The sequence below is a fragment of the Lepisosteus oculatus genome, chromosome 4 (genome assembly GCF_040954835.1).
Source record: "Lepisosteus oculatus isolate fLepOcu1 chromosome 4, fLepOcu1.hap2, whole genome shotgun sequence".
NCBI classification, from domain to species: domain Eukaryota; kingdom Metazoa; phylum Chordata; class Actinopteri; order Semionotiformes; family Lepisosteidae; genus Lepisosteus; species Lepisosteus oculatus.
This window is the reverse complement of record NC_090699.1, coordinates 64,511,582-64,531,673: the sequence shown is the minus strand read 5'-3', so window position 1 is coordinate 64,531,673 and position 20,092 is coordinate 64,511,582. Positions and strand designations below refer to the sequence as shown.

The 20,092-nt window shown below is 47.2% G+C and overlaps 1 protein-coding gene across 1 annotated transcript in view; it reads right to left on the bottom strand.

Moving 5' to 3' along the window:
• Positions 1-20,092, bottom strand: part of rad54l2 (RAD54 like 2) — a 58,640-nt gene that overhangs the window by 30,464 nt on the left and 8,084 nt on the right. Inside the window, exon 3 of the mRNA XM_069189522.1 lies at positions 10,388-10,568. Coding sequence (XP_069045623.1) covers positions 10,388-10,514 — 127 coding nt within the window. The 5' untranslated portion in view covers positions 10,515-10,568. The remainder of the gene's footprint in view (positions 1-10,387; positions 10,569-20,092) is intronic.

The window sequence follows — 20,092 nt, the reverse complement described above, 5'->3', positions numbered from 1 at the left end:
AGATCGATAAATGCCCTGCGATAGAAGACCTTGTTGTTCATATCAGTTACACTTAAAGTGCCACTAGAGATCTTGTTCTGCTCGGCTATTGGAAACCAACACCAGCCCTTTCTGTGCATGAAGATCATGCGTGTCAGCCTGACCCCAGCGTCTGCTGCAGCAGCTGGTGATGCTGAACATCTGGATTCGAACCCTCCGGGGTCACAGCTGCCGCGGACGCGCACCGCGCTCTGAGGGCAATTACAAAAGAGACTTTCTAGAACAGACGCTCTCAGCCGTCGCCTGTCCTAGAGAACCCTGCTTGGGCCCCACCTCCAGCGCCCTCCCCTCCCCTCCCCGTCCATCACCAAGCCCCGCCCCTTTCAGCAGGGCTGTCTTAGGTAACAGGGGTGGTGAGTTCACCAGGCCATCCGACAGCGCAGCAGCCCATATTCAAAACACACAGGGATTAAAAAAAAAGATCACTTATACAAACAAAGAGATACTGTAACCTACATTTCAGTCTCCTTCCACAAGGAAACATTAAATTTGCAGACTGGGGATGACCACTTGACTTGAGGCTGATGCGCCCCCTGAGAGGGAGTTCATAGCCATACCCCTGTAGGGCTTTGAAAAACACTTCTTCTACCTGATCATTTTATTTTCCGCTGTCGGCTTCACCCACAGCGCCACGCTCTCCCGCGTGCTGCGCTTGACAGGCTTTTATCTTTTATTTTCTCCCCAACGTCGAACGCAATACACACCGACAGAACCGGTGCGTCTCCGGCCCGTTTTAGGCTTTTAACCTGCCACAGACCCGCCCTGCAACTCCGAACAATTTTCACGCCTCATGGCTCCCCGTCCTGAAGGCCGTCGTCACAGCGCGTCCTCCACACGGCTGCGTTACAGACTGAATGTGGAATCGAGAGTGAATGGAGGAGCCCCTGTGCCACTCAGTAAGCAGCGGCGTGCCCGGGACTGACCCAGCTCTGCCAGGTCCCTGCCACTTTCTCCAGAGCTCACACACAATGCCCTGACGGGCGTCTGGTGTCTAGCGTGTAAATGAAACCGAGACACATATCCATTTCAGTAGCGCACCGGAAGGTCACGCAACCAAAGCGTGCGATTGGAGACGTAGCGGAGGGGCTGCCGGTTCTGAATGGAATCCGCTCCATGACAGGTCCCTGGTCATGACCGCCGCGGTTTCTCCGTGCGACATCGGAGGGGAAAAACGAATCTGGTCTTGGGAAATCAAGATGTCTCGTGGGATGAGGCAGAAAAGCAAAGGCCTTTGACGCCACAGGCGTCCGTGCCGCGGAGCGGACCACTTCGGCAATCCGGCTCCGCATCGTCCTCCGGTATCTCCGTGTCATCTCCGATATTCATGACTCAGATGGACTCCTTTTGACCTCCTTTTCCAAACTCAACACTGTTTTGTTTCGGTCCTCGTGGCGGGCTGTACATTGGGAACGCCTTGAAAGCCTGCAGTCTTTCGTTGGAGAAAATTCACGGAAAATATGGAACCCAGTGGTCCCAAAATCCCAGCCCAGGACTTGTGGGGCTATACAAGTGCCTGTGGCTTAGAAAAGCAGACTGGGCCTCAGACTGCTGGTTAATGGGCAGTTTCTGCACCAGGACACATGCTATGCAAACAGCTTGCCACAGGTGTTCCTGGAAAAAAGGACAAAGTGGAGATCACTCTTCACCCACAAACAGGGAGCTCTTTTCAGGGTTGCAAAGGCAGAACAATCTGCAGGTGTTCCCTATCCGACAGATACTCTTACCATTTGAAAAACCCTTACACAGGGAACGTCCGTGACCTCAGCGTCCAGGCATCTGGTACCTCAACGCATGACCACAAAAATCTGATTGCGGATACGAGTGCAGAGTCACTGTTCTGCTTTCATTTTCCGTTTTAGATCTTAAAAAAAAAACCCAAACGGGAACATTACATAACCTGTCAACATAATCTAGATCTGGGTGCATAAATACTGGGGCAACCTTACATGGTTAAAAAAAACAAATGAAAGAAAAAAAAGTCGGACGAGTAGTTGACAGGCAGGTCTGTCACCGTCTGAAAGAGCCATCTGAAACGCAAGCCTGTGTATCTGAATGTATAGTAGGCACGTGCAGACCTCTCTGTTGGTCTCTGGCATGCTTGTGTCACATTTCTGTGCTCTCAGCTCACTGGCCTTCCTTTCAAGCCAGGTACATTGCAGGTAACGTTATCTAGGCTTGCTTGTCTGATGAAAGGATTAACCAAAGGGCGAGGATGTTATTCTTAGATTGAAACGTGCACAACAGCAATGGATTAGCCTGGGCAGAGAACTAGATTCTATAGTGATGGATGCAGCCCGGTGTGATTGGACAACACCCCCATCTGCTTCCTTTACAACAGCATTAATAGGTATTTTTGTGACCTACTGTTTCATTAGGTTTTCTGGTCAGTAATCGACAGATTTTTTACAATCTTTATGGATCTAAATGTCCCGTCCTGCTATTTCTTCTTCTTAATCTCCTCTCTTTCCTGCCTCCCTCTGCAATGTCCTTTTGCCTTGTGTGTCAGAGCCCCAGGACCAGAGCAAATGCTGCAATCCGATTGCTGCAGTGTCTCAGAACTGCATCGAGTGGCCCAGAGAAACAATTTTAAAGGAGATCGCACGCTAACCGACCGCCTTTGCGATTGCCTGCTTCATCCTTCGGGCCGGGTCGCATGGGAGCCAGGTGGTAAACACAGCGCTGGGATCCTGGGTTTGAGTCTGGGCTCGGGGACCTCTCTCTCGGGGAATCTGCACATTCTCCCCGAATCTGGGCTGGTTTGCTCCTCCCGTGGTTCCAGAGACATGCTGTCTAAGACATCCTACATCTCCAAATTTGCTCACCGTCCTGCCCAGGGGATACAGTCCTGCTTTGCGCCCTGAGCCTGCGGGGGTGAGCCTCCAACTCGAACGCGATGGGCGCGGCGTTTTCTGGCTGCTGTCGATTACAGACTCGGGGATGAATGCAAAGCTAATTAAGCTTTGACCTAAAAAGGATTCGGGAAAATGAAGTGCTTCAGACCCCAGAAAATTGAGCATCCAATGAGCTGCAGCGATGACGAGCGCGAGGAATGGGTTCGGGAGCAGCGGGCCGTGATTATGCAGAGGCGAAATCCAAGCCGAGCTCCCTGCGAGAGAGACGAATACCGGAGCCCTGCGTGGCACAGAAGGTCAGCTCAGCTCTTCACCCGGAGAAGAGAACGAGACGCATTCTGAACTCAGGCACGCCTGTAAAGTAGACACCCCACACAAGCCTTACCAGAGAGGGCCACACCTACAGCCTCGCACTTCTTTCCTTAGGGAAAAATAAAAACAGGCCAAGTTCTCCTTCAGTCCCAAGAAAAATGATGCGCTTAATACTAACAGCAAATACTGGTAGGCACAGTCAATTTCTTGTACTATATTTTTATTAATATATAATCTACTTTATTATTAATATCCAAGTTATTTTTTTCCCCCTGTCTGTATCAGCATTGCTCAAAAATGCCCTTTCTCGGGGGGTACACTAGCAATACTAGCTATGCATTCAGGAAATAACATAGAAATAGAAATTCTGGGTAACGAGGAAAAAAAGACCAGGATTATTATTTTTTTCTGCCTGTTCCGTTTTAATTGGGAGCACAAGGAAGCACAGTGACTGTTAATTTCTTTTTGTAGGGCACCCATTGCAACCTCTCTCTGATCGTCAAGTCCCAAAAAAAGACAATGGAGACGCACGTGGGTAAGACAGCGTCACACACAACGCACGCAACGGTTGTCACGGCGACGGGACGACAAAGAGAGACAGCTGGTTGCACAGGTGCAGGTATTCTGGGTTGCAGTTCCGTACGTAAAAAAACAAACTGTGCATTTCATTCAGAGAAGCAACAGGCACCCATATTTAAATACAAAACTACCTGCTGGACAGGGTAGCACCCATCACCCATCTACCTCGCGGCTGATTTCGTACGGTGATCAGTCAAAATCCTTAATTTCCTTCAAGTTGACGACGTAACCGAAGAGTATCAAGCTTTAAAAGGGAGAGACAAAGCCTCTGTATCCAACGTGCTGCCTGAACACCTCCTGGAAACCTGGATGCGTCTTTCTGCAATGAAGTCAAATTCATAACTTTGCGTTTATTGATCTGGAGCGAAACGGCTCCTGAGGTGGCCGAACAGCGGCGATACATTTCACCAATAAACCTCCGAAGGCACTCCAGTGCTCTATTTTATCTTGTTTAGCAAAGGAAAGCCCCCCCAAAAAATGTTAATTGGTATTTTTGTTTTTGGGTAAGTAATGCTCAGTGTCTATTGATCACAGACATGAAATACAAATCAAATTAACCTACGATCAGCGGTCGCCTTTCGTTCCAGGAAAGACATGCAACACAAAAATCCTCTTTCTTCGACACAAACTGGACTCCAGCCCTGGTCGGAAAGCCATTCACAAACAGCACGAATGCGGTTTAAAAGCAGGACTGGGGGGCAGCGGAGCGCGACAGACTTCCTCCTCGTGGCAGAGCTGGGCAGGCCCCACAGGCCACGTCCTCATCGTGCGTGGGCAGGCCGCGTTCTTCAGTGGTGTCCACAGCTTGCGAGGCTCGGCCGCCCCCCCCCGCCAGCCCCCCAACCCCGGGACCCCCTCGGCTGCAGCCGCGGCCGGAAAAGGGCCATCTCCCTTTCCAGTGCCCGGCGGGATCCACCTCTCTCGCCGGGATCGTTCCGAGAACTGGGAGATGATCTCTTCAAGCCAGTCACATCATCAGTGCGGAGCAGCCTCCCATCAAGCCTTGGCGTGTGGTAGAGTGACTATACCCAGGAGATACGGGAGCAGGTGTGGTCTGGTCGTCCTTAGGATGTTTGGCCCTGGGCTGCTTTCAGGTGTGTTCTCTGCTCCTTTCTCACAAAATAACCAATCCTGAATCACACTCTCTTCTGCTTCTTCCGTTTTGTTTTTGTTTTTTTACACATCACTTTTTCAGGCGTGCCAAGTAAGAGAGGGAGCAGATAGAGGAAGCAGTTCCCTTTTTCTCCCTCCCCTGTCCAGGTCATTCATAAATCCAAAACAACTCCTAGTTTAGAAACAAAAAAACAACAAGTTGGTCCGAAGTATGAGGGGCTAAAAAACAAAGGGGGGGAGGAATTCAACGGACATGTAATACTGAGTAAACTTTCTATTTGTGTACTAAACTGGATTATGTGTAAATCAAATTCATAAGATAAGTCTCCCATTTCCACGGTTACATCACCACAGGGTCAAATTAAAATACCGCAAAATAACGTGATTAGCTGGATTCTAAAACCGTTTGGAAACATCTGGTTTAACCGATCGCTCATTCAGAAGCGAGAGGAGAATTCCTGCTCTGCCTTCATCTGAGCCGACCCCTCATGGCTGTTTGACCTCTGTGCTGGGAGAGACCGTACTGGGAGTCCTTCAGGTGACGTGACACTGCGGGACCAGGGCTACAGCACCACCGGACACAAGCAAGACAGACCGACAATGGAGTCGCAGAAGGATTTCTCTGGGCCTCCTCAAACAAGGGCAAAGGATGTCTAGCCTGACTAAAGCAGCCTCACTGTACAAGTTAAACAGCAGAGGAGAAGAGGCACATCAGCAGAAAAACCCATCTCTTTGTAAACTGTTGTACTGTCTTGTGTGGTTTCCCCACTGAGTCTCAGCCCACAGACTGGAGTTCTAAAACTGGACCAGTTACAGTAAATTCAGAGGCAGGAAACGAGCCGTCGCCTTTTCCCCCTACGGATTTATTCCCGCGCATCCCTCCTTCCTCCCCAGCGCTGCCCTGGCTCCAACACCCCGGCTCATCCAAGCGTGGGTCTCCAACAGCTGCCAGACCCCTCCGCCGGGCAACCTCGGGCCGCTGGAAGAATGAGGCTGCCGATGCACGACTGACTCTTGCCCTGCAGTTCACCCCGGTACAGAGTGAAGTGCTGCGCACCGTCTGAGCAATTCTGACAGTAACCCATCCTGACAGCGGACGGCGGACGCTCAGGAAAAAGGTAACCGTGTGCGTGTGGAGTAGATGTCAGTTTCCTGCACTCTTTGCCCCGGCTGGCAAAACGAAATGCCACTTAGTTCCACTTTTCCCTTTGCCCTGTCTTTCAGAACACGGGTCAAATGTCCACTCCAATTCAGTTCTCCGAAGTCTAGAAGACCGAGAAAATGGCACTAGAAAATCTCCACGCCCAGCCTTCCGTGGCACCCCACGGCGTTGCTTTCCTGACGCACCCCAGAGCCAGCTCCCCACCCCAAACGCCATCGGAGCTGAAGCAGGGCGAGCTGGGAGATCTGCAGGCAAGAGCTGTGGGGGCGCGGCACCACCCCACACCCCACCCCAGCCTTTCATAACCCCATTACATAACGTGTTTGTGTCGCCGCGGAGAGGCGGCGTGCGCGTCGTCTGCGCTCCAAGGCCAAACGCCCCTGACAGGCCGCCGACGAGGGGAGGCTAATTAACCTGCTCCCACCACATCTCCGAACCGAGCGGGCTCTCCTTTCCTCGCTCTCTCTCTTTCCTTTTATTCCCCGGAGGCGGCGGCTCGCGTCGTGGAGAAAAAAAATTACAGATGAGGATTAATTACAGCCCCCGGCTGCATTCGACATGTCTGCTCCCCCAGCCTGGAAAAAGCTCTTACACAGCTGGAGGACGGATGACGTACCACAGGCACGCAGGATCCAGATCGGGCCGGACCGGCGCACCGGCCTGCAGCATCTGCTCTGCGCCCTCCTGGACCGTAACAGCAAACGATAACGCCGGGAACAGACAACCTCTCACATGACTGTGGTAAAGTGAAGCTCAGAGACTTGCCGGTTTAGTTAGTGGCACTTCAAGAGCATCTTTACTGAGGTCCGAGTGCAGGGAAGCTGAAGCAGGCTGCACGCAGCACTACTGCCACCTGGTTTCAGAAGCCGAGCAGGACTGGGCCTGGTCTCTCCCGGAAACCAAGGTCGCTGCTGTAAGCGGTGTTGGTGGACCAGTAGGTGGCACTATTCTTTCAGGATCACAAATGTCAAAGCAAAGCAGACTCTCCCGTGATTTCTTCTTCTTGTATGGCCTTTGTCTTTTAAGAATTAGATACGTAAAATGCACAAACGTATGAAATTGATGCTCTTCATTCGAATGTAATACACACGCTGTGTATGCATAACGTTTATGTATACTCACACAAGAGTAAGTAAAATGAGTAAAAAAAAAAACAGTACGAATATTAAGGAATTAAGAAATACCAGTTTTCAATTTGTTTTCACATCTATACCAGAGCATATGTATACTTGTATTCATGATGATAGATTTAAGATGATCCAGCTGAACAAAGTCTGGTTTGGTTAACCAAATTAAAAACACTCACAAACAGAAATCTGATCAGCAGGATGCCACCTCCAAGTTCAGTGACACTTCCTGTCCTTTTTGACACCAGGCACCAGACTGACTGTTATTACAGCTTTCCACTGTCATTTGAACTACATTCCCCACAATCCTTTGCACGCCCGTTTAACTTGTCCTCAGGGACTGCATCACTACACCTGCTCCTGCTGCCTCCGATTAACCTGATGATGCATCCTATTGCTGAAAGCACAATTTCTCAAGCATTTTCATGCGTTTCTGGTTTTAACAGCTGTAGCCGATCCCGAGGACATCAGTTATGATACAAAGAACTGTTAAAAAGTGCTCATCTGGGAATGTTTGTGAGGGTTTCCTAACTGGCTGACTCAAATGGTATCAACCCTGCATTTCAAAACAGCTTAAGAAATTATTGCCAGAAACCCTAAAGGTTGTTTTTTTTTTGCTTCATTATTGATTTTTTTTTCTTCTCGTGGTTTCTAAAACATGGGTTTACCTCCCACATTCGAGAGGCATCAAATATATCTGACAGGCTCTCTACGCAAGGACTGGAGATGTACACAATTAAAAAAAAACTGCAAAATCAACCGCCCTGCGGCATCTCTGCATTGTTTATCCAAAACAGACTCTTTATTCGTAATATAACGTGTCTTCAGCTCTGCTCCTACTTGCGGCTTTCCTTATTTTCTGCAGAACAGAGCACGGTACTGATTTCTGCCTCATTTTCTCTAAGGAATAACTTGTTTGAAATATTACATTATCAATTGTTTTATTGATAAGTGTATGCATTCAAAACACGTACTGTAAGGTCACACTTTCAAATTTTTAATCCGATAATACAGCACCCAAACTTAAATGGGTGATGAAAGATGCATCATTCACTTTTATAGGTGGTGCACATGGGGAAAAATGTTCGCCATTGTAAGTTACCGAGGAACAGAACAGAAGAGAGACATAAACGTGTGTGCATATGTAGTTGCAAGATGTCTTAAAGCTATCACTTGGCGTAGGTGTGGTTTGCTTACGTTTGTTCTGCTTCTACAGGCAAATAAAAAAAATCTAAGTCTGGGGAGTCTTCAACTGCTAAGTGTGGCTCCAGGAAAATACTTAGTGCACATTTTATTTGGAAGTGTTGTGAAGGGATGGTTGATTTGTTTTCTTCTGTAACTGCCTGTCATCTGTGACGACTGGGAAAGCCGAGATCTGAGCCGAACGGCAGCGCCGCAGCTGCAGACAGAAGAAATTCAGCCTGACAAACACACAGTCCCACTTCACTTTGTTCAGACATTAAAAACGGAACACTAAGCAAACCCGACACGTTAACCGAGCTTCTCCAAAACACAGAACAAACCTGCAATTATCAGGATGCCTTTCCAAAAATAAAAGGGAAATAAATAATGCATTTGGGTTGTCCTTTTGAAAGATGCAAAAGTATTTATATATTTGTATGAACAGGTACTCAGATGACTGCTTCAGCTGTACTCTACAGAGGCAAGGGATGAAATGGCTCATGGCTCAGGATCCTTTATTAACTAAATTAACATAAATTTTGGCTATCAATTACTGTACTTGGAAAACCATGTTGAATTTAGTTTAAGATAAGATCAGATCACTTTATTGGCCATATACTATTTCTTGCATTAGGAATTTGTCTTTTCACATACCCCAGCTTGCTCTCTGTGAGACACACCGACAGGGAGAGAGGCTTGGGGTCAGAGTGCAGGGTCAGCCATTTATACAGCACCCCTGGAGCAGTTGGGGTAAAGGGCCTTGCTCAGGGGCCCAACGGAGTAGGATTCCTCTGCCGGCCGCGGGATATGAACTGGCAACCTTCCAGCCACAGGCGCAGATCCTGAGCCACAGAGCCACCGTTTAATGTATATAAAAACTTTATATAATATAATCACTCTGGATAATTAAGTTACTTTCCGTGAATGAAACGTTGTTGTCAGTGTTACCAGTGAACTGAACATTCCTACCGACTTCAGAATTCAAACTAGGAAAAAATAAATTTGTGTTAATGACACACTGTAGGAATCCATGCCTGTCCAAGCTCGTAACCAGTTCAGGGGTAGAGGTGTCCAGCCCCCATTGTCAAAAAGAGCAGACAAATGTCAAATGTAAAAACCCAGAAGAGTTGAATTTGCAAACCTTAACGTGTATCAACACCAGAGAAACATACAGGGGTCAAATTTGGGAACCTTCATTTGTATCAACACCAGAGAAACATATAGGGGTCAAATCTTTTAGCCAACGGTATGTCAACACCAGAGTAACCTTCAGGTATATCGACACCAGAGGAAACTACAGGGGTCAGATCAGGAATCTGCATGTTAACTGATGCTATGCTCAAACCACCAGAGACACCCGGAAATGAAAAGATACAGGTAAAAAGCTCATTAGATCCAGTTTCTCAAATTTGTATCCTTCTTTTCCTGCCTTCAGGCTTCCAGTGTCTTGTTTTCTAAGAAGAAATCTCTAGAAACCTAAAAATAAGCTAGTGATGTACTTTATTTTCAATTCTCTGAAGCCCTGAAGGCTTAAACCACTGGCACAATCACAATCCATCCAATTACATGTAACTTCTTTTGTGTTCGGTAAAATACTTCAGACACTTCTGCAATACTCACACAAAGCCTAAAAGCATTCCTACAGCCAGTAAGGTCTTGCAGGAGAAAGTCTGGGGGATACGTCCAAAAACAAAAAACAGAAATGAGAAGTAACCCTGCACAGCTATTACAGCAATAATAAGCCAATATAGAACATGGACATAAGCCAAAACCATAAATTATGCATTTCAAGTCTCTTACCTTATTTTGACTAATTCTTCACAGACAGAACTAAAAAACTAAAGAAATCTACTTTACTCAAGCAGTTTGCACAAGGACTGTGTAGTCTGCAAAATCAAAACTGAAACTACTGGACAAGAGCGCTATGAACTGAGTGACCTATATCCATCGCCTGCAAAACGTAAAAAAAAACAACCAGCATTTGTTTTCTATCTAGAGAGTTCAGTCCAGACCCTACTTACCATTGATGTCTTCCTCATCATCTCCGTCGTTCTCTTCCTCCATCTCCTCCTCTTCCTCTTCCAGATCCTCTTCCTCGGGATCGAGGTCGGGATCCAGATCGCTCCCTGAGATCGCCTCGTCAGACATGGCCCCCCGCAGTGCTCTCTGGACATTACCTGCGCATCTTCACTGGGCTTGGTCCTGCACACAGAGAAACACACGGCCTCTAGCGTCACCACAGCTGACATTCTTCGAAACCCCCCACACCCACCACGTGACCACAACAACCTCCAGGGGCTTTCAGGTCAACACCCTGAGCTATTTATGAGACACTTTACAAATGCAGTGTTTTCTCCTCAGTGTACTGGCACATGTTTGGAGTTACAGTGCGTGACTTCATTGGGATCGGCTCTCTTTATGCAGTCCATAAACTCCATTTCAGATCTCTCGGATAACCGCTCCTGGGAACTACGTCCCTGATCCCTACCGGCCCTGAACCGCCTGTTGGCCACACCGGGGACTCACAGAGGAGCCGTATCACGTCTGTGAGCCAGGAGGTAGGGCGGCGAATCAGTGCCCACAAACTGAAAGGCTATAAATAAAAAGCACAAAAAGAAAAACACTCCATGTTGCCAATGAGCGAGCACCCCCACCCCCATTTCATTCCCAATCAGAAACAGCTCTGCAGTTCCCCCCCCCACACCACGCATTAATAAAAACAGGTTCGTTCAGCCCTTTCGTTAGTGCAGAGCTGCACACTACAGTTTAAAAAAAAAAATAGTTGCAAGAACCAAGTCTTAACTACAGAAACGGGCATTGCGGTTTCAATCCCGGAACGAGCAGAAACCGGGTGGCACGTTGACAACCGTCGGATACGCTCCAGGCTGCTCTAAGGCAGCAGCATTTCTGGATGTAGCAGGAAAAATTAACCCCCCCCCCCTCCTCCCAGCGCCACTCCAGAGCCTCTGCAAACTGTGGTGCACACCATGCCCACCCCTCCTCCAGGCACACTCGTGATGATTAGTCTGAAGGAGCATCGCTTGACCGCCTCGCTCAGGGAGCCCTTTGCTGAGAGAGCTTTGAAGCACTCAAACTCGACCGCAAAAAGCCCGCCGTTCGCCAGAAAGGAAAGGAGCGACTCGCCGCGTCCCCGACTGCGACCAAACCCGAGAGCCAAGCCACAGCCCGGGAAACATGTCAGCATGATAACCCAGGAGTGCACAGGACAAGTCCTAAACAATACTTCAACGAGCTTAAAGTGGGCAGTGGTTCTCTAAAATCAAAAGAACGACCATTATTAGCAGTAAAAGTAGGTTATGGATGTGGCAGCAGAGGTGACAGTGATGTGGCCACTGCAGCAGTGAAGTCTATTTCTGGAACTCGTTCTAAACTGCACTAAAATGTCTTGAAACTTCAACAGTAGCACTGCCTGAATCCATATGTCTGTTCTTCAGGAACTCCACCTGCACCCACTTGCTGAGATCAGGAATTCCCAATCCTGCTCATTAAAACCTTCAGAGACGGCTGGTAATTTGTGCTTGGGGGTCTGAAAGTGTCTGGAGGCAGAGGCACATCTGATTTTCACTGAAACTGAACTCTGAGCACGTTAACTGGACCAATTATTTGTCTAATTAGCATGATCTGTACTCACTGACCATTCAAAGCAGCCTGCACAACTTACTGTGACTCATTAAACTGTCCTCTCCTCAACCTCTACACAGGCCAACAAGAGAGAGAAACCCACCTTCTAAACTAAACAGAATACGACCCACTGTTGAATCTCTCTCTTCACTAATCTGGATGCTACAAAGGAGAATAGTAAACCTATTCTAAAAATGCATCCGCTAACCTGGAGAGACCGTTTTTAATCAAGGGATTCTCTATACAGGGAATCGGAGTTTCCTAAAAATAACAGAACGGCAAGCTCTCTTAACAAGGTTCAGATACTTAACTAGAATCTGGTCTTTACAGCTGATCCAAACCACAACCCTCATTGTGCCTTGCTGTCTGTCCTCCCCTGCTTCCTCTCTGGCCTTCTCCCTTTTGTCTTTTTATCCCCTATTCCTGCACTGTTGATGATGACTCTTAATGATGTACCAAGAACTTAATTAACCAAGGCAATCCAGAGGAGTTTTTTTAATCAACGCCTGATCAGACCCTCAAATACCTCATTTTCTTTGCCCCTAAGGGGGAACTGCATGTATTGACACTGGATAGACATCGACCACCCCCCCTCTAGCTCTAACAATATTCAATGTCTTGTGATTTAGTGCCCAGAAGGCCTTTCAAAAGCTGCAAACTTCATGCTGCCCATGAGAGTGCAAAATGTGCAAGACGAAGGCCGCAGCTACTTAGAATTAAAAAGCCCTGACTAAACAAAAGCTTCAATTAAAGGCTCAATGATGTGACTGAGAGCTCAGTTAGAGGAATAACTGGAAGACACAGGATAATGAGGAGCAGGGGGAAACGGAGGGTTGGGCACCGGTTTAGGAGCAAAGTGGTGCAGCTCTGCTCCTCAATGGCCTACGTCCAGCAGAACGTACAAGTCTCTTCATACCATAACCTGGAAAAGGATTCAGCCGGCTAAGTTAGGCGATTAATTAGCCCAGCAGTCGAATTAAGAGGTGGGATGGCATGAAAACAGGACGACCTTGTGATCTGTAATATTCAGGCCTACTCCTAGACTGGACTGAAGAAGGCTGGGACATTAGAACAAATTCATTTCGGGAACAGGCATCAGACACGTTGCTGTGATATTCGAGATGCATCACTGCATAATTGAGCTTCTTCTAGTGGGAAGAATGGCTTCTGAGAATGCAACAGGCCTGAAAGTGAAACGTTTCTTTTTCTAAACATATGGCAAGTGCACACATTTATAGTAAGCAAGATTTTTATTACGAGTTACAGCGAACAATAATGACGATCAAGTGGAACCAAATTATCTACAGCTAGCAAAGGCTGGAGGTTGCTTTGGTGTTCTGCCACTACGGAGGCCTCAATCAGACAGCTTTGTTCAGCTCTAACCCACACACTGCAGCACAGGCTGGGTGAACTCTCCCCGCTGATCGATTATCAGCGCCAGGGAGCTGCCGGAGGGGAGACTTGGGAGCAAGCGGGACACTTCCGCAGGCTCAGCCTTCCCTGAAATGCAGATCCCAGGCAGGTCTGGGGGGGTCACAGCGCGTTCGCCAAGCAGCAGGCCGAACAGACTCGAGAAAAATATTATCCAGGTCAAGGAGTCTGCTGCTCCAGCTGCTCTGTAGCTCCACAGGCCAGGGTCACCAGAGCTTCATAATCTTCGGAGCGCGGCCCACCGCCTTCCTGCTGGAAAAACTAGGAACGGATTTGTACGGACAGAAGATGCACCGTATACCGTGTCCGTGATGCACGTAGAAGGGTGTAAATACAGGGGAGTGCAAATATGGAGATCCCGAGTCGGTCAGCTTTCCATTCCCCGTCTTCGGACTGACGCCTTTTGGGTTCGGGAGGGATATTCTTCGTCGTGCATATGAGGGCGGAGCACGAGCACAAGCGTGGGAGGATTGTAAAGCCCTGTTACAGGCCTTTTCCAAAAAAAAAAGGCACGTTTAAGTGGCCCACAATAAGAGAACTACTTCTCGGGTACTTTAGGTAAAGAATGGGAATCAACCTGACTTGCAATAATTAGCACGTCTGTCAAACAGCACCATCCTGCTGGTCCAATATAGACTGGAGGAGGAGGAACGGGACGCAGCTAAATGACAGATTGTGTGTAATGGTACTGTAATAAGGCCAGAGCGAGATGTGTATAGGTATTGTTGCCTGTCTAGGACTATTGTTTGTTTTAACGTGTGTTTATCTGAGGTGGAGTGTTGTTTTTTATAGTTTTGCACGGTGAAGCCAAAGACAATTTTCCACCCTCTGGACGAACAATAAAACGAGATCTTATCTTTTTTTTTTTAAAATACCGTGATGGTTCGGGACATTTTTAACGGTTCCGAGTTCTGGAGCAACGCTCCGGAGAACCCAGACACACACCCCCCCCCACATTCAGCCTTCGAAAACCACAGCAAGAGCCAGCTGCTGCCAAGAACACTTCACCACTCTCTCTAAAAGAGGGGCTACTTGGCGTCTGGCTTATGTAACCTTGTTTGCAGGCAGACAGGCTCAACAGCCTGCGGAGAGCTGCCAACACACCCAGCACATCTCCTCCTTCATCTCTGCCAGGCTTTGGCGACACGAGAAAGGGCTGCTTACATAACAGCAGGAGGCAGAGAGACAGCCAGAGAGAGGGGCAGAGCCCTTCCCAGTTCCCTTCAGCACACCCGTCTTGGAGAGAGACTTACATAACCAGGATCATTTATACCCTCCCCACCATCTCCTCCTGCCCAGGCACCTCCACTCTTAATGTGCGTCGTGCTCCGCGCTTTGTACAGGGAAGAAGGCTCCACTCCGCCCCCACGCTGACTCACCGCTCGGTGGCAGGCTGTTTGTGTTCTGGATGCTGCTTTGGGTTTTTTCTAACGCGGGGTTTTTTTTTGCGTTTCTCAAAACAATTTCTGCACGCAGCCTCCTGGACAGCGAGGGCTTCAGCTGTGGGGGTTTTCCAGCTTGCAGACACGGGGGATGCCTTCACCCAGCCTTGAGTCAATAAACAGAAGGATGTCGGTCTCAGGCGTGACTAAGGCATTTTTTAACAATGTGGCTCCCCCCCTTTCATTCACTGAGGCTATTTCCTGGGCGCTGCCAATGAGAGAACAATTCAGCGAGACATTTCAAAGCTACAATGCCTATCTCCAAAAATCCATGGGATACTGCCAGTATTTGTGGAAAACTGGTTAGGGATCTTGGAACACGCATTCATCCCCTTGAAAGGTGCCACTGCTGCAGCACAAGCAGATTTAATGGCGAGATTACCATTACTCCCTCCAAAGGTATGAAGAACATTTCTTTTTTCCCCCCCGTCAAAAGTGAGAATGTGACCATTCACTTCAAAGTCGCTGCCAAGCCCTTTTATACTACAGCTGTGAAGGTGAGACTGGTTGTCTAAAGCAGATTAAAGCACGGCCTGCAGAGTGAACTCACTCTTCATACTTTCTGAAGACACTTTACATCATGCCTGACGTTAAGGAGACTGACTGCCAAGGTGAAGTTTGCTAAACGGGGACCATGTTATTATCACTTTTGTGTGCACTGTTTTAACTGTGCAAGAGCCAGCTACCCAACACTACTCCTCCTCTCTCACTGCCGTGCCTTTTAATGATGCTGCAGGCTATGCTGCACGCTCGATGCATGAAGGCACTTGCCCTGCTCTTCGTAACGGAGCATGCAGCGGCGTCGTGTCACCAGTCTTCCTCACCTCCTGAGGGTCTGCTCACTCGGGGCAGCAGGGTCTGAGTGCTCAGGCTGGAGTAGGATCAGACGGCTGCCCTTTTCTCCCTTCTCCCCCCAAACAGGTGGGTTAGGGGGTCACATCACCCGCAGGCCCTCCCGTGTGCAGAATAACCTGGGCCACGCCTTTCCTTTTAGCACAACATCATCGCAGAATTCCACCAGAATGTGGTGTTAATTGTGATACAGATAAACGTGCTCTGAACCAAAGCTTCCGTCTCTGTCCACTTTTGTACATATCCATCATAGATGTCATTAACAGCACCCCTGTCAACTACCAATAAAAAAAGAACGAAGGGCCCATTGCTTTACATGGAAAACCTTTAAACTCTTTCCCATGGTCTACAGTAATTGCCCAATATTACTTATTTTCACCCAGAGAGGTGTCAGAACCCTACTGCTAATGAGAACTACAACGGCACACTAGTTAAAATAAACAGAAAAGAGACGCGTATAAGATCTCAGAAACGCAGATGCACTAAGGAACTACGCTGTGGGGGGCTTTAGAGGAGTCATGCTATGAGGATGGCGTCTTCCGACCGGCTACAAAGGACCAGCTACCTTCACTGAAGCAAAAAAAAAAAATCTTTCTGTAACCTTGAAAAACATGAATCAGAGGATGGGTGTATTTCCCACCCCCCCAGAGAATAAGCTCTTTAGCTGTATCTGTTTCTGTGAAAATCAACCATCGAATGACTATTGTATTATTTCATGATTCAGAGAGTTAATTCAAAGTGTTAGACTAGACATTCCACTTCAGTCACCCTGGTACTAGTGGCACTATTTTGGTTGAAGAGAGGACTGAAATTCTCCTCTCATGTACTGTAGGTGGGGAAACGCCAAACCTAATCAACCTGAATTATGCAAGTGCCTATGCACAGCTGTTTTCTATAAGCCAACCTAAAAAAGTGTAACAGCGCTGATACAGTTATAGCTCTGAGGCAAACAAGAGATCTGCTGTAACAATTTGGGTAAGTGTGGCTTTCTCGCAGACAGATCTTAATAGCTGGGTTTCTAAATCAGGAAATACAGTTTCTTAAAAAACACCCAGGATGGTTTATTAATGGGCAGGATGTGGTTCCTTTTAGTTTCCTCAAACCTCCACTTTTCGAGCACTTCAAGTTTTCATGGCAATTTCATGCAAAGTGAATAATCAAATGCAAACATAAGCACACCGCACAACCAAGTCAAAAAAGTTAAAAGGAGAGAGAGAGACTATTCAAGAGAGACTGCAGGATCGGCTTGTCAAAATAAAGAAAATACGAAGCATATCAGAGAGCCACCTTCCCTGAGCGCTTTCAAATCCAGACTCAAAACCTTCTTCTTCAGAGATGCCTTTATTTTACTGATGTCTGTCTGCCACCAAAACTAAAGAGTTAGTTGTGCTAACTCTTTAATCTCCTATCATAATTTTCTGACTGCAAAGCACTTTGATAAGCTACTTTTAAAGGTGCTATAGTATTATTATTATTAAATATTTTTTAAAAATGGCTATGAGATACTTACTTAAAAGTAAAAACAAAAAGTAGATGCACACCTAACGGTCATTCTAAGTCATCTAACAGGACGTGGTACATACGGGCATTTGTTCTACAGCCTGGTCAGAAGTACCCGCTTTTGTGGGTTTGCAGCAGTTGTGATTCAACTGGGCAGGAGTGTGGAGAGGTGGTTAAAGTTTTGGAAGGTTGCGGGTTCAAAGCCCCAGGTAAATCGGTTCTGCTGTCCCCTTGAGCGAAGCACTGTTCCAGTGAAACACCCAGCTGCACAAATGGACGCTTTGGATTAAGGCGTCAGCCAAATAAACGAGCCGGTCAATAACCACCTGCCAGCAATATTCATGAGCTAATTAAAGACCCACAAAAGACTGCATTCCAAAGGATGTGGAGACTGAAAGATGGACCTCAATTATTCACCCTCCTAGACCACTCCCCAAGGCAAAAAAGGGGTGTCTCAATCTGGTAATACCTGCAACGGATTTTGAATGACAGAGAGAAAGCTGGAGAGAGAGGGATACAACTTGAGATGAAACTCTTGTGCACCCCCAAGCTACAAACAAGCGCCATTCTTCCACTTGGCGGCCTGCCCTCATTGCTTTCACAACTGAAAGTAGGTTTGTAGCTGCATCACTAGTCAGAAAGATCATGACGGGAGCCCAGACCCATGCAACTGGGACTGGAACTTCATACCAGCATGTAATCCCACAACTTTGACAGGAATTACATTCTAGTGCCTGACCCCAAAGGGGGGGCGGGGGTTGGACGTTTATAAATATGTGCCAGTTGCTCTTATTTCAGCTCCAAGCTTTTTATTTCACTCACCCTACATCACTGCAAGAAGAGGAATAAGCTGGCGTTTTCATCTGCAAAGGCAAGCAAAAAAAAAATAATAAGGAGGCCACTGAAACCAAAGACAGCTGCTTGCATAAGCTGAATTACATAAGAGCTGGCTAATGCAGCTATTACTTATAAGTGAAGTTGAACGCTAACACACACAGAGAGAGGCAGCCCCAAACACACATGGCTCCTGCAGATCATTATACAACACTGCAGGAAATCAAACAGAAAGTGGAGTCCTTCAAAAAAAAAACATCAAATGCCCCCCCCCCCCACCACCACACCCCCCCCCCCTCTTCTAAACTACTCCCTTCCTGACACAGGCACAGTAAAGGTCATCCTCTGATCAGCACATTACATCAACCAGGGTCACAGGGGATGGTGTACTTTGATGCTCACTTAAACCCCCTTGGGTGACCTTTCAGTCCCGACTCTTTCCCAACAGACTGACCACTGAACCTGATTTTAGCACGCTTGCTCCCACATGCCTCCTCCACACCCCCCCCCACAAAACAAAACCAACGCACAAGCTGACTAGCAATGCATGGAATGCAACTGTGTTAGCACCACGTCAGAGCCCATATTTCTGAAGCTCAACTCTTGTTGCCATCATGCAAACATGCAGTGGAGCTAGCCACTGCTCAAGCTAAACCAGGTTTTGAAAGATTTTCATTTTTTTTTTTAAAAACCCAAAGATGATCACAGCCAGCTGCTCTCTGAAACGGAGGAGTCTTCATTACTACAAGGAATCACATCCAATCCTGAAGCCTAATTAGTAAAAATGCTTCACATTCAGGAGGTTCTTCTAGTCTTCAAAAACGGACCAGATTATCCCAGATGTACGAGGATCCACACACAAATGCTCATAACGATAGTAAATAGCTACTATAAAGGTGTTTTGGGTGACATACAATTTGAATATTGAATACAAAAGTCCTCAAGTCATTTCTGAAAAGAGAATCGGGAATCTTCAAGAAAACTTGACATCTGAAAATGGCCTAAGAAAAGAACACCTCACTCTAACCTTCCATCCTTAACCTTCCATCCATAACCTTTACTGAACTGGTTCCATTCTTCACCCCTCTGCTCTTCTTAATACCACCTTCCACGGTCTCCTCTACTGATATTGTTGTATTGTTGTAATTATAATTGTGTCCTATCTTGTGAAATCTTCTTATTTATTGTTGTAGTCTTCTTATTTATTGTTATTGTCATCCTGTAAAGCGCTTTGAGAAGCCACCTTTAAAGGCGCTATATAAAATTAAGTTTATTATTATTATTATTATTATTATTATCATCCATCCATTTCCTCACCGCTTTATCCAGAACTGGGTCACAGAGAAGCCAGGGTCTAACCCAGCAAGCAACAGGCACATGGAAAGGTACACCCCGGGCGGGAAGCCAGTCTACCACAGGGGCAGTCACACACTCACATCAGGGCCAATAGCGAAAAACCTGCTCACCAGGAAGTCGAGCGCTAACAGGTCCCAAATCGTTTTCACCCCCTCAGCCATAAGGTCTGGCTCATTCGCATCAGCGCTCAAACAGGGTGCACAGTCAAAGTTAAACTTACGGAGTCAATTGTGTTTTGTGTTTTGAGCAAGTAGTAAGTTCAGCATTTAGTAAAGCTTTCAACATCTCAGACACTACACCATGCAAGTCTAGCACTTCTTTTCGGGAAACGGTACTACAGGACGTGAAAAAACCCTAACGACCTATTTCAATGATTGGCCAGCTGTGGTCTGGGCCTCTGAGGCCTAGTCTCGTTTCACAGTGAGATACTGCTCATAAACAATGTCAATGCATGCTGTACTACACTATGAACCTGGGATAGACTCAGGCTTCCCTGTGACCTTGGACTGGATAAAGGCCAAAAGGCAAGACCCAACTGCACAGACCTCCACTGGAGCGGTTAGTTAAAAGCACAGATACAGTACTCGTACACACCCAAGCACAAAGACAATGCAAGTTCGAGAAGATGGTTTCCTTCCACTTAAATCGCTCTGGAAGGGTTTAGATTTA